Consider the following 14828-nt stretch of genomic DNA (forward strand, 5'->3'; position numbering starts at 1 on the left):
ACAAATAACATATTAGGAAAAAAGTGTTCTGGGAAAATGTTTTGGCCTCAAAGCCCTGCCTCTTGTGTAATTAACTTTTCAGCTTCTCTTGCTATGATTTTGGCCACAGCTTAGCTCTGCTTCACTGATCTGCTCCAATCACATCTAACACTCATACTGAACAACTGTTACATTCACATATAATATCCAAATGAATGCACACGATATATAAATATTTCTTTCCATAAATATGAAAGTGACTTACCTGGTAAAATGTGATGCAGATAATTCTATTTCATTTCTGTAGATTTCCTGTTTAAAAAAATTGCCTTCCTACCCCTATGAGTGGTCTGTCTTCCTCAGCCTCGGGTCCTCTACCAGAGGCCTGGGAGTCTGAGGGTTCTGCGCAGTATCTTAGCTGTTCCTAGCACTGCACTCTTCTGGACAGAGAGCTCTGAGGTTGTTCCTGGGATCTGTTGGAGCCTCTCTCCTGGCTCACGAAAGTTGCAGATACATCTTTTAGGAGCTGTCTAGTGATCTGAAAAATGAAAGGCAACTGCAAATTTAGAAAAGCTAACATTATGCCACTGTTACTTTATATGTGAAAAAAACAGGATGGATTTTAAACTGAAAGCTATTAACAAAATTCAAAATATCTCATGGTTCATTTTATGATATAGTAAGTCAAATTTTATGTTGGTGTGCAAAACTGGTAAAAGTGAGTTTACAATAAGTTCATTTGAGAAACCAACTGTAAGATGATACGGTCAAATGTATACCTGTCTTCATTTTGAGAAATTATTTACTCAGACACCTTTGATTCAGATCTCAGGGAAGTAATTTTTGCCTAAAATACCTCTTTCTCAAAGCAGACTGGTGCCTTTAGTTTTGCAGAAAACAGAGATGTCTTGGGTCCCACAAATGAGAAAGAGACCCATATGTCAAGTTGGTTCACCAGCAGCTGGTGAAGCACCAGCAGCTTCACTAGCCTGCATCTTCACTAAGAGTAAACAGAAAATCCTTGTCTATGTGTTTTTGTAGAAAGGTGAATGCTTAGTATGTCACTGGAAAAATTGGAAGAAGGAAGCTCCCCTCCCCTTCCAATTTCATAGCAAGGCATTTTAGCTCAAGCAAGAATTGAAGAAAAAAGAAGTAGTAGTAACAGCTGGGAAGGGGGAGCAAAGGAGATGCCATTGCAAATTTTGACACATCTCTCCAGTGCCCACTATGAGCAGAGCTGAGGATCTCTCATCTACTTCTATGTGCCCTCCCCAGCCCCCTCTCTCCCCCAAACTCTGCTCTGAAAATCTCTCCAGTGAAGCAGCTGTTAAGAACATGTGAAAAGTTGCTGCAGAGGGAGGGAATTGCTCTTCCCTGCCTGGTGCAAGGGAGCGATTTGTCACCAAGAAAATGTAACTGGCTATCACCCAAAGTTGTCTTGGCTGACTGTTTCACCCAGTTCCTTTTTTCCCCAGTATGGATAATGTTTTCTGAGGCCAGCAGTCGTACGCCACATTGATGTGATGTTATAGATCAGTGTTTCTCAACCTTGGCAGCTTTGTATGGACTTCAACTCATAGAATTCTGGGAGTTGAAGTCCACACACCTTAAAGTTGCTAAGGTTGAGAAACACCATTATAGATATAGTGAGAGGTCAGACAACTCTGACTTAAGGGAAGGGGTGAACCCCAGCAGCCTTTCTGAGATGGTGAGCCAGAGCGTTCCGGTTGCTCGGGTTGCTGCAGAAATGGTCTCCTTGCTCCAAAACATTTCCACTATAATAATTTGTTCAAAGTAAAGATGGCAACATTGAAATTAAAAAAAGAAAACCCTGGATACCTTTATATTGTACTTCGTACAATGCACAGGTATAATGCCATAGCTCCACTCAGAACTTGCAAAACAGCCAATGAAATGGTTGATTTGTATAGAAAATAGTGTTTAAGTCACAATGCTGCAAGCATTCTCAAATTGCAAGTAGTGGGTGCTTAAGTTAAATAAGTTAAATATTTTAAATTAGCAAATGCCGTATATACATGGCACTTTTTGCTGCTCTTACTCATTTGTGTCTGTTTATATAATCCCTTTGCAAACAATATGTAGTTTTGAAAGTTTAAGCACATACACCATTGCAAAAATTCTGCCTCCAGTTTTTAAACATGTTGAAAGATGGAATTGGAAGATTAATGTTTAATATACATGTAAAATAATCCTGTAATTTTTCTGAAAACTTTTTTTTACGTTTTTAATGGACAGTTTGTTTCTTCTGGCAAGTGTCTCTAGAGAGAGGCTCCATTTATCCGCTGTTACATTCTCATTTCAGTGTAATGAATTACTTCTAGGACTACTGCAGGACAGCTGTTATCAGTATAGATATAAACATCTTTGCTACAGAAGTTCAGGCTGAAAATGTTGGCACTTCCCTGAGAAAACTGATTGGATGCATACTTTCTAGATTATTTATTTATTTATTTATTTTTCAAATTTTGCTACTGCCTATCTCCCCCAAAAGGGGAAATTAATTCCAAATTGCTGGTTTAACAGAAAATCTTTTGTATATGGCATTGCTTGATGAAAAAAATAAACCTGCTATAGGATCTCCAAGATTTTACATCTGCATCTATGTTTTATTTCATAGTAACACAGAACTATATCAACATACAGAGTTGAAGTGAGACTTTACTATACTAATAAGTTTTATGTAGCTTCTGGCCATTACATTACAAAATAATAAAGGTTTTCTGACATCACAGATAGCTTTTATTGCGTGCTGAAACTGATTGCCTTGCTGCTTTGGGTCTATGGGTTCCATTTATTAGAGCCAAAATCTCTCTCATGTAATTTTGTGTGGTCAAAATGGATTTCCATTCCCCTTTTAATCTCCAGCAAGATTTTTCATCCTTGACCAATAGATTAGTTATGTTAGTCCCTAGTTTTCTTTTGTTAACTTCCACAACCCATTAACTATGACTCATTGAAGCTTCAAGGACCTATGGCTATTTTCTAGAACTGTATGGCAAAAAGCATGCACACAGCTCATGCATAATGATTCCAGTCATTTTTTTTGAAGACTTGAACGCAATCAAAGTTTACCTTTAACTGATAGCTCTCCTTATTCTTTTGGTCCTGTTCTGCAAATTTAGCTTCTTCCCCACTGTGAAGAATGATGTATGAGCACAAATTACTAAGAACTAATGGGCACAGCCCAGTTTGGGACTTGTTTTCAAACTAGGATGTCATAGTGGCTGGTTCATCATTTTGAATGGGTTTGACATGCATGCACGTAGAACACTAATATGTCCATGAAATGGTTCATTTTTTTAATCACCACCTCACTGGTATAAACAATTTTAATGTGGGCTGTGAATTTGCTGTAGAATTGCCCAACATGATGTCATCCAGCTATCTATTCAGCTTTCACAATTCCCTGCTCAGTGTGACCAGTAAATTCTATATAAAAGCAAAGTGTTATGTTGTTGGAACACTTAATGGTAAATTGGAAAAATAATTTTTAACAAGTATGCTTGATGTATTTCTTGTTTTATTATTTTAAAGATATTCGGGCCATTGGACTTAAAAAAGGAATGTTCTTCAATCCTGACCCTTACTTAAAGATGTCCATTCAGCCTGGAAAAAAGAAAACATTTCCTACATTTGCACACCACGGGCAGGAAAGGCGGTCCAATATCATCAGTAATACGACTAATCCTATTTGGCATAGAGAGGTAATAAATAGTTTTGAAGAAAACTTTAAAGTTATAGTGCTAATACTAGGGTACCAGATTGGCATGTTCTTGCTTTTGCTCATTGGTTCACATTAGACACAGAAGCAGGATGCAAGAATCAATTTTAAGTGGTATACAGGGGTAAGAGAAGGTTTGTGAACCCATTACAATTATCTGTAATCCTGCAGTATTGTGACCTACAATGTGATCAGAGCTTGCTAAGTCCAAATGTTTTTATTGAATACATGGAGCCAACATTCACGATCTATTGGAGAAAATATGTGAAGCCCTAAGATTTAAGGGGGTAAATTGAGTGAGATGTTCCACGCAGTCAGAAGTCAATCAGGTAGGAGTTTGAGAGGCCCTTCCCTACTGTTGGGTGCCACCATTGGAATATGCTTGTCATGACACAGGTTTGTAGAAATCAATCATGCCCTGTTAAAAAGAAATCTCTGTAGATCTCAGAAAAAGTGGCAGTGTTTCTAGGTTGAAACGGGCTATAAATCTATTGCCAAAGACTTTGGCCTCCATCAGCCCAAAGTAGGGAGATAATGTACAAATAGAGAAAACACAACCTCGTTGTCACTCTTCCCAAAAGTGTTCATCAGACAAAAATCACTGCAAGTGCAAGGTGTACAGTATGGGAGGTAGCAAGGAACTCCAAAATAATGGCAAAAGATCAACAGGCGATTCCTATATTATCCGATGTCAGTGTTCAAGAACCTACCATAAGTAAAACACTGAACAAGAGTGGTATATGTAGGAGGATACTGAGCAAGAAACCACTGTTTCCCAGAAAACATATTGCCACCTATCTGAGGTTCAACAGAGACTGCCTGGATGATCCAGCAGGCTATTGGAACAATGTTCTGTGAACCGATGAGACAAAAATGGAATTGTTTGTCATTTATGAAAAATGTTATGTTTAGAGAAAATGAAACACTTCATTCCAACAAGAGAGCCTAATCCTAATCATGAAGAATGGCTGTAGGAGTGTCATGGATTGGTACCACTTTTTATTCTCAGAAAGTACATCGCTCACAATCATTAGGGGAACTTTGGTGACAAAACATACAATGTTCTAATGTAGACACACTCTTCCAAGGAATAACTAGATCCATGCCTATGTGAAGTCTTTGTGGCTGAATGTTTCACACCTTTTCTGCTTCAAAAATGGTCTCAAACAGTTTTCAATGGATATTTGTGGAATCTGGATCATGGTAGTTCATGTCTGTATAGAAATAAAGCTTTTAAAATACTGCTGAGCAAATAATAGATATTATATTTGATCTCCATTGCTTGTGTTATGAAATGAATATACATATATATGTATATTTTATGTTTGCAGAAATATTCTTTTGTAGCACTTTTGACTGATGTCTTGGAAATTGAAATCAAAGATAAATTTGCCAAAAGTCGTCCTATCATCAAGCGTTTTCTTGGAAAGCTCACTATACCGGTGCAGAGACTATTGGAAAGACATGCAATAGGGTAAACAAATACATTTTCTTCATTCATTTTAAGCCTATCTGAAGGAAAGGGAAGATTGTTTTCCCTCAAAAAGACTTAAATATTTGTGTGAATTTATTTTATTTAAAATTCTTAAGTTTTTCTGTTATATATTGTCTCACACTTTCCTCACAGTCCCCCATATACCATTTTAACAACTTTTTAAAATTAAAATGTGCTGAATTGTAAGACACAGATTCATACAGTAGTGTGCAAATTTATTTAGAACATTATTGTCTTGTTCCTTATGCAGTTCTAACACACACACACACACACACTGTAAATATAACTTACGTTTTAAATTATTCTTTTATTGATGAAAAGATGCAATTAAATTCAGTAAGGTTAGAACAACACTAATATAAACATAGATTCCATTCTCTCTACAGATATTTTGTGAGCTTTGAATTACTTTTTTCCAATCAACAGTTCAATACCTTTATAAAGTTAATTTGCTTCTTAAACCACTGTCCATGTAGAGCAAGGCATTAATCAAACTTAGTTGATGTTCAAGTTTAATATACATTAAGAGTCTGTTTAAAGACATGCTGCTGTATACTGCTTTTCATATTTTTATCTTCTATTTATATCTATATTTAATGCATTATTTATAGTTTTATTTAATTTTAAATTTTACTTTTATTGGAAACCGCCCAGAGTCTCTCCTTTGGGGGGAGATGGGCGGTGATAAAAATTTGCAAAAATTAAATAAAAATAAAATAAAATATAGTGAAAAACTATAATGCACGTCAAACTGGGAATGATCATATGTTGAAAACTAATGTGTCAGATAAAATACCTACATAAAAATTTTGAAAAAGCAACATACTAATTAGCAGAGGGCTTGAACAGAGAATATGAAGTGTCATACTGACAGTACTTTAACTGATAACAATGGCAAATATCATACACAGAAGATAAAGTCAGAAAGCAATTCCAGGCTACTGAGTACTGCCATACAAAGCCTATTCAGTGTACTGCCGAAATAGGAAGGTCCTCACCCAGATCCTTTCAAGCATGGCAGGTTAGTCCTATTGTGACTTGCTCAGAATCACAGCTGCTTTGCTGTTTGTGCTGTTTGTGCTTCTCTTTGGGGATGAGCTGCAGTCATTAAAGGGATTGACATAATTCCCATAAGGCTTGTGGAATGCTGCCTCACCACATTTGGCACACACAGTTTTACGTGGGCACACATTTAATTAATTACTGAATTGCATTTGGTAGATTGACTACACCAAGCATGTTAACGTGTTATTTATGTAATACCACTTTTTATTTAGGTAAAAGAAAATTCCCAGTGAATGGGGCTAATGGGAATACAGTCCAGATCTGTGTCTTTCTACTAGGAAATTGAAGAACCTGACTCAGTGATGGAGTTTTTTTTTTTAAGGTTAATAAAAGAACTCCAAGCAGCAAACAGCAATCTTTCAGAGTAGAAGAGTGAACCAAAAGAGGACCTTGCACATTAAGCTTAATTACGTTCAGAAGTAAATCCAGTCTTCACACTGTAGTTAGATGAAGGAAAATAGAGATAGCTTATATTTATTCAGTAGATCTGGATACAAGTAGATTCATAGTAGAAAGCACTTAATCATCACTGGTTCTTTGTAGACACTTTCTATGTGGAATAGAAAGTGTGTGTGCAAGCGAGATGGTAGGGGGTGGAGCTGCCCGCAGCACCTCCTGCTTGCATGTGTGCCAGAAGGGTAATGGAGATTGTTAATCCCCAAACCCAAAAAGGAGGAGGAAGTGGAAATCAGGTGACCCATGTGACATCCCACAAGCACAATAGAGATGTGTTTATTAGAGAGGCCCCCTTATGCTTATGAGACAATGCTGAGTTGATCCCTGATAATTCCAACACTCAGAACATTTTGAAGTCTGTGGAACACTTCACTTGGTTGTCAGTAGGCATCTAATCAGACACACACTCCCTTGTATGCATGCGTGTGTGTGTGTACACATGCGTGTGATTTAACAAGCACTTTGCTGCTCAGTAAGTGAAATGCCACTCTATATTTCCTTTCTGAAGTTGTGAAACAGCTGCAGCCACTCAAAGGCTTGGTGCAACTCCTTCATGATCCTCCGGAGGACATCTGGGCATGTGTATATATTGCCTGTCCTCAGTTCTGCAAAGAGTCTAGTTCATCACAGTGTTGTCATGCTATTGCATGACTATTGAGAATCAACCACCTTGTAAACAAATGGCTCCTTTTCCACAGATTTTCTCACCAATATAACACGTTGCATATATGGATAAAGACAAATTCAGTTTGAAAACAATTATCAGCTTTTTCCAAGTGGTGTTGATACAGGTAAGAAAAATACATTGCAGCTCTGAAAAGATAGAACAGGTTACTTTAGCTGTGTTGGCCTGTAAAATGAGTGTCCCAGTGAGCCAATTAGATGTTATTGTCTTCTAAAACATTCGGGATTCTTCATTAAAAATTGGGTCACAGCCTTAGGGGAAAAAAAATACCATGCTGATGCTTTAAAAAGTAAATCGTCTGAATTTTTAAACTCTTTTTCATGTTACAATATTTTTTGCTTCAATAACTGTATTCCAGCCTGAAATACTAGTCAAACAGAGGTGTTTTTAATAAATTTGCACACTACTGAATGCTACAGTATCATCATTAATTTAGGCAAATTTTCGGATATTACTTAATCATTCACATGGTATTAAGATCCAGAATGTTTACCTCTGCGCTCTTTTTCCGTAGTACTGTTTGCTAGAACATTATTATGATCTGTAAGCTGATGCTGGTGACTTCTTCCTGCACAGTATTTTTAATACTGAAATACTCATTAATAAGACCTGACTGGAGTTGGCTCTAAGGTTCATGTTTTTAAAAAGAGATTAATGGGAAGAGATTCTTATACTGTATATCCACAAAATGCTTTTCTCAGATACCAGTGAGTTTGGTTTAGTTTACAGATTTTGACTGCCATCTTGTGGTCACATGAAATTGCTCCATGAGGTAGTGGGCATTTCACTTCGACAATATACATCCAAATCACAACAAACAGCCCAAATCACATACTGTAGAAAGTTTACATTGAAGGGCTGTTTGCAGTACAGTACTTGCCATCTCCTGAGAGAATCGGGAGCCTGAATGATGACAATAATATATCAACTAACCTTTGCTCTGATCCCAACATTTATGCAAGGCACGGCATATTAGTGGAATTCGAGAGCTTAAACCATCCAGTAAAATGTAGCAGTGTCTTAGTCTATCTCCCACAGTTTTCAGGCTTGATCATAGAGTTGTTAACCTTTAGAACAGTGTTTCTCAACCTCGGCATCTTTAAGATGTCTGGACTTCAACTCCCAGAATTCCCCAGCCAGCATGGGGAATTCTGGGAGTCGAAGTCCAGACATCTTAAAGATGCCGAGGTTGAGAAACACTGCTTTAGAAGCAACTCTGATTCAAATGCCTTGGGAAGATTCCCTGTGGGGAAATTGGAAAAATTCTGAAAATCAGAAGTAGCTAGGTGTCTTGTTAAACATCATGCTCCTCCCTAAGACTGAATTAAATAAAATATTGTGTAGTATTCTGCCAATCCATATCACTGGTGGTCATATGCATGAGAAAACATATGCATGTTACATCCTACATCCAAAATAAAATTATGTGAGATGTTTAGATGAGGAAATGATAAATATCTTTATTAGAGCCATGAGGGAAGGGGATATTTATACAAGATGCTGAAACTTTTAATTATGCAACCTTATTGTTCTTGATTTTTTAAAAAAAGGTTATTTAAAAAAAAATCATTCATCTTGATCTCTATGATTGTAGTTGCAGGCATTTTGCCCTCTCTGTGTTGTAAGAACCTGGAGTGTTTAAACTAATGCTTCATGAAATTTTCAGTGGGTAAACCTGTTTCACACAAGCATGTATTTGGGGTGCTAGACACAAACACCAAATTATTTTAATCAGTTTTATCTTTTTATGTCTGTCACTCTCATTTACTTTTATTTTGCACTTGATCTTTCTGCAAAGGTTTTCCTACCAAATATGTATCTAACCAATCAAGTATCACAAACTATATATGTGGTGTGGTATGATCAGCAGGTGCCAGCCTCTGGCCAATCCTGTCTTTGCTCAAAAGTTAAGTAGGGTCAGACCTAATAAATAGTAGGACATGACATCATTGGTAAGTGTAGCCTAGATTAAGAAGTTAAAAACAAGGATAATAACTGAAAGAAGGCAAAACACTTCCGTAACTGATGCCAAGGGAACTGCATGGATGTGTCCATCTAACCATTGGGAGCTGGGTCTACTCAAGGGCATGTTATTCTTTTTATCATAGTATTATACTGTTAATAGAGCCAGTTTGGTGTACTGGTTAAGGCACCAGGGAAGAAGTCAGGAGACCAAGAGTTCTAGTCCCACCTTTGGCACAAAGCCAGCTGGGTGACCTTGGGCCAGCCACTCTTTCTCAGCCCTAGGAAGGAGGCAGTGGGAAAACTGCAGGGACTTGTCCAGGCAGTCACCAGGAGTCAACACTTCCTTGAAGGAGGGAGGGAGGGAGGGAGCATACACACAGTTCAGTAGTGATTTTCACTTGGCTCTACTTTGAGTACCGCAAAAAGAAGAAACCCATTGAGTTATTGCTGAGATAATCATGTTCCCTGTCTTGCCATGCTTTGTTGGTAAGCACTAAAACCTTCTATTCAGCACAGCAACACAGCCCTAATGGGGATTTCTATGTTGGGAAAACAGATTTATCTGTAACTGTAATGGATCTAGATCCATCATCATCATCATCATCATCAACATCATCCCACACAGGAAGTGTTTTGTATGTTTGCTGTGGTACGAAAAGGGAAGCTAGAAAGAGTAATGGAGGCTAGGAATTCATCAGCTGAAGTTTTATCTGAATTTGAGAAGAACTTTGTAAAATGTAAAAATCACATTCCTTTTCCTGAGGCAGACGTTATGAAATCCTGATATTTGTTTCTGAGTGCAAGTACTGCGAATACCACCAGTGATAACGTGCATATTAGTCTGCTTCCTGGTCATTGTCCTCAGTTTGATCAGAGTATCTTTTTTGCTGCAATGCACCTGGAATTTTAACAGTGAAAAATAATAATATTGCTCCAGTCATATAGGATATTCTCTTCACTATCAGCTTTGCGTTCTTGTGTGTTCCTTCCCTCCCAAATCCAACAAATGGGGTGATGGATTGGTGGTATATGACACGTGTGGGAAAAGTCCCCACTTTTGGCTTAACTCTAGTCAAAACATATTGAAGTTACAGAAGGCATAGTAGAAATATTCATACTTGATTCCCTTTTGCAGAGACCAGGTTCTCAGCTATAACCTTGGTAGAAGACTGCCAGCAGACCACGTGAGTGGCTGTCTTCAGTTCAGGGTAGAGATTACATCTTCTGTTCATGAAGGTAAGATTTTGAAATAAGTACCGACATATTTGTTGTTAGAGTTTTATAATTGGATAAATAGTCTTCAGAGAGTCTTAAGACAAACTTTTAATTAATTTGTATTTTTAACTTCGGAGTTTAATGCTTATGGCAGTGGTAAGTACCAAAGAGATGCATCCGCATATCCAAATATTTAATTATTATTTAGTAAAATTACTTTTTTTAAATTCAGTCCAATAGGGAGGGCAGCTGAACTAAGAATACAATACTGTATATACAGTTTTGGGGGAAAAATAATTAAAACAAACAGTAAAAAGCCTGGCAAAAAAGATGTACTTTGGCTGCTCTTGTAAAGGCAGTGGGGTGGGAGAAGGGGATGCAGCATCCAAGGGATTATATTCTATAGTTTGAGAGTGATTCATGAGTTGGCCCTATCTCGTGGGTGAGATAAATGAGCTCTCACAGTGCAGCATGTTAAATGAAGGCCTCTTCATTTAACAGCTGGATAGATTTGTAATGAATTATGGTTGGTCACACAGTCAGCCAGATCTTCAGATTGGATTTGGCATTTTTGTTCACCTATCAAGTCCTTTTCAAGGACTTGACTTGGGATACACAGATGTTGTTTAATAATTTTAAAGGTATCATCACAGGATGTAACCTGCTGGATAGATTCGTAATGAATTATTATTATTATTATTATTATTATTATTATTATTATTATTAAAATTTATATACCTCTCAACTCCTGACAACTGAGTGGTAGTGGGAGAAATTGTTTCTTAATCAAGCTTTGGAGAAAGCCTTGGAGCTTTCTGGTGCCACTGCCCTCCTCAGGAAGGATTTATCTATTCACTGAACCAACTCAGGTGCCTGGTGGATCTGCTTGGTTTCCAGGGGGAGGTTTCTCTGGTGGTCAATTCAACCAAAGCTGCCTCCTGGAATGAATGGATGGTGGCAGTGCCCTCAGATAGGATTCCACCTGAGTGGCCTCTCCCTATCTGCAGACCAGGATAGACTGTGTTTTCTAAGAAGCTCTTGGGGATGAAGGAAAATAAGAGATGCTAGAGCACTGCTGGAGAAAGACAAGGAGTAGGTCGAAGTTCGTATTAGAGCCGCATTATAGTGGTATGGGTGACAAAACACATTTTTCTGCGTTAAGTCTAGAGAATGCTAACTAGCAGCTTCTTTATGGTAACTTGGACCTTCTTAAGGAAGGAGTGGGATGAATGGCTGCTCAGATACAGTTGCTCAGATTAACTCACAGTTGGATCTTAGCTGAAGAGATCCTGTGGAGTAGGCTGAAACAGGAGTTGCCATGTTATTGGGGAGGAGTTTGAACCTATGAGGCTTAAGGAAATGGACAGGGTCCTCTGGTGTTAGTGCTGCTACCTATATGTTAAATCCTTGTCCCTTCTCCTTGTATAGTCCCCATATATCCTTCTTGCTTGAGATGCCTTGTTATCCCACTTCTTTTAATTAGTTTCATAATCTTTCATTAACATTTCCTGTTTTGAAAGCTTATTTATTTATTTATATTTATTGAACTTCTTGACCTCCCAACTCATATATGACTCTGGGTGGTTTACAAATAATAAAAATAACATATCACTAAAAAAATACAATGTACATGTAAATATAAATATATAAAAATGTAAAAATACAAATATAAAATACAAAATATAAAAACAAGATGGCAAATCAAGATCTTACCTTTGGCACCATCACAGTGCCAACCACCTCCATGCATGGCTATCCCCCCTCCCACCCCACATTTATATTATTATTCCCATTTATATTATTTCACTTGTAGCTCTCTTCTTTTAGCAGACTTTCATATCTTTTGTATTTGCTGGTTGGTCTGTTGTTGTTTATTCGTTTAGTCGCTTCCGACTCTTCGTGACTTCATGGACCAGCCCACGCCAGAGCTTCCTGTCGGTCGTCAACACCCCCAGCTCCCCCAGGGACAAGTCCGTCACCTCTAGAATATCATCCATCCACCTTGCCCTTGGTCGGCCCCTCTTCCTTTTGCCCTCCACTCTCCCTAGCATCAGCATCTTCTCCAGGGTGTCCTGTCTTCTCATTATGTGGCCAAAGTATTTCAGTTTGGCCTTTAATATCATTCCCTCAAGTGAGCAGTCTGGCTTAATTTCCTGGAGGATGGACTGGTTTGATCTTCTTGCAGTCCAAGGCACTCTCAGAATTTTCCTCCAACACCACAGTTCAAAAGCATCGATCTTCCTTCTCTCAGCCTTCCTTATGGTCCAGCTCTTGCAGCCATATGTTACTACGGGGAACATCATTGCTTTAACTATGCGGACCTTTGTTGTCAGTGTGATGTCTCTGCTCTTAACTATTTTATCGAGATTGGTCATTGCTCTTCTCCCAAGGATTAAGCGTCTTCTGATTTTTTGAGGTTTAGCTGCAAGCCAGCTTTTGCACTTTCTTCTTTCATCTTCATCATAAGGCTCCTCACTTCCTCTTCGCTTTCAGCCATCAAAGTGGTATCATCTGCATATCTGAGATTGTTAATGTTTCTTCCAGAGATTTTAACTCCAGCCTTGGATTCCTCAAGCCCAGCACGTCGCATGATGTGTTCTGCGTACAAGTTGAATAGATAGGGTGAGAGTATACAGCCCTGCCATACTCCTTTCCCAATCTTAAACCAGTCCGTTGTTCCGTGGTCTGTTCTTACTGTTGCTACTTGGTCGTTATACAGATTCTTCAGGAGGCATACAAGATGACTTGGTATCCCCATACCACTAAGAACTTGCCACAACTTGTTATGGTCCACACAGTCAAAGGCTTTAGAATAGTCAATAAAACAGAACTAGATGTTTTTCTGAAACTCCCTGGCTTTTTCCATTATCCAGCGGATATTGGCAATTTGGTCTCTAGTTCCTCTGCCTTTTCTAAACCCAGCTTGTACATCTGGCAATTCTCGCTCCATGAATTGCTGAAGTCTCCCTTGCAGGATCTTGAGCATTACCTTACTGGCATGTGAAATGAGTGCCACTGTTCGATAGTCTGAACATTCTTTAGTGTTTCTCTTTTTTGGTATGGGGATATAAGTTGATTTTTTCCAGTCTGATGGCCATTCTTGTGTTTTCCAAATTTGCTGGCATATAGCATGCATGATGTCATGAGTACAGATGGCGAGCAAGAAGGGGCCTCTATCCAGGGGGGAAAATGCATGTGTAGTACTGAGGAATTAAGCAGCCATTCAAAGAGACACAGATCAGACCCGCCTTAACTTTTGGGGTTTATCTGTCTGGGTTTTTCCCACGCTTCTTCAGTTTGTTAGGATTCTGTCTTTTGTAGCAGTAATAAACACTAGAGACCTACTCCTCGTCTCAGTGTGATTTCTGACTGTTAGGACACATTACCTTGACAGCATCATCTTGCAAGATTTTGAACAGTTCAGCTGGGATGCTGTCGTCTCCTGCTGCCTTGTTATTAGCCATGCTTCTTAAGGCCCACTCAACCTCACTCTTCAGGATGTCTGGCTCTAGCTCACTGACCACACCGTCGAAGCTATCCCTGATATTGTTATCCTTCCTATACAGGTCTTCTGTATATTCTTGCCACCTTTTCTTGATCTCTTCTTCTTCTGTTAGGTCCTTGCCATCTTTGTTTTTGATCTTACCCATTTTGGCTTGGAATTTACCTCCGATGTTTCTAATTTTCTGGAAGAGGTCTCTTGTCCTTCCTATTCTATTGTCTTCTTCCACTTCCATGCATTGCTTGTTTAAAAATAATTCCTTATCTCTTCTGGCTAACCTCTGGAATTTTGCATTTAATTGGGCATATCTCCCCCTATCACTGTTGCCTTTTGCTTTCCTTCTTTCTTGGGCTACTTCTAGTGTCTCAGCAGACAGCCATTTTGCCTTCTTGGTTTTCTCTTTCTTTGGGTTGTATTTTGTTGCCACCTCCTGAACAATGTTGCGAACTTCTGTCCAGAGTTCTTCCGGGACCCTATCTACTAAGTCCAGTCCCTTAAATCTATTCTTCACCTCCACTGCATATTCCTTAGGGATATTAGTGAGCTCATATCTAGCTGATCTGTGGGTCTTCCCTAATCTCTTTAGTCTGATCCTAAATTGTGCAAGAAGAAGTTCGTGATCGGAACTACAGTCAGCTCCAGGTCTTGTTTTTACCAACTGTATAGATGTCCGCCACCTTTGGCTGCAAAGGATGTAGTCAATCTGATTTCGGTGTTGTCCATC

General features: G+C 38.6%; 1 protein-coding gene across 1 annotated transcript in view; it reads left to right on the plus strand.

Annotated features, from left to right (window-relative positions):
- The window catches only part of HECW2 (HECT, C2 and WW domain containing E3 ubiquitin protein ligase 2), a 125481-nt gene that overhangs the window by 46134 nt on the left and 64519 nt on the right, over positions 1–14828 (plus strand). The window contains exons 5-7 of the mRNA XM_063318046.1: positions 3535–3704; positions 5053–5195; positions 10523–10623. Coding sequence (XP_063174116.1) covers positions 3535–3704; positions 5053–5195; positions 10523–10623 — 414 coding nt within the window. The remainder of the gene's footprint in view (positions 1–3534; positions 3705–5052; positions 5196–10522; positions 10624–14828) is intronic.

The sequence above is a fragment of the Candoia aspera genome, chromosome 1 (genome assembly GCF_035149785.1).
Source record: "Candoia aspera isolate rCanAsp1 chromosome 1, rCanAsp1.hap2, whole genome shotgun sequence".
In the NCBI taxonomy this organism is placed as follows: domain Eukaryota; kingdom Metazoa; phylum Chordata; class Lepidosauria; order Squamata; family Boidae; genus Candoia; species Candoia aspera.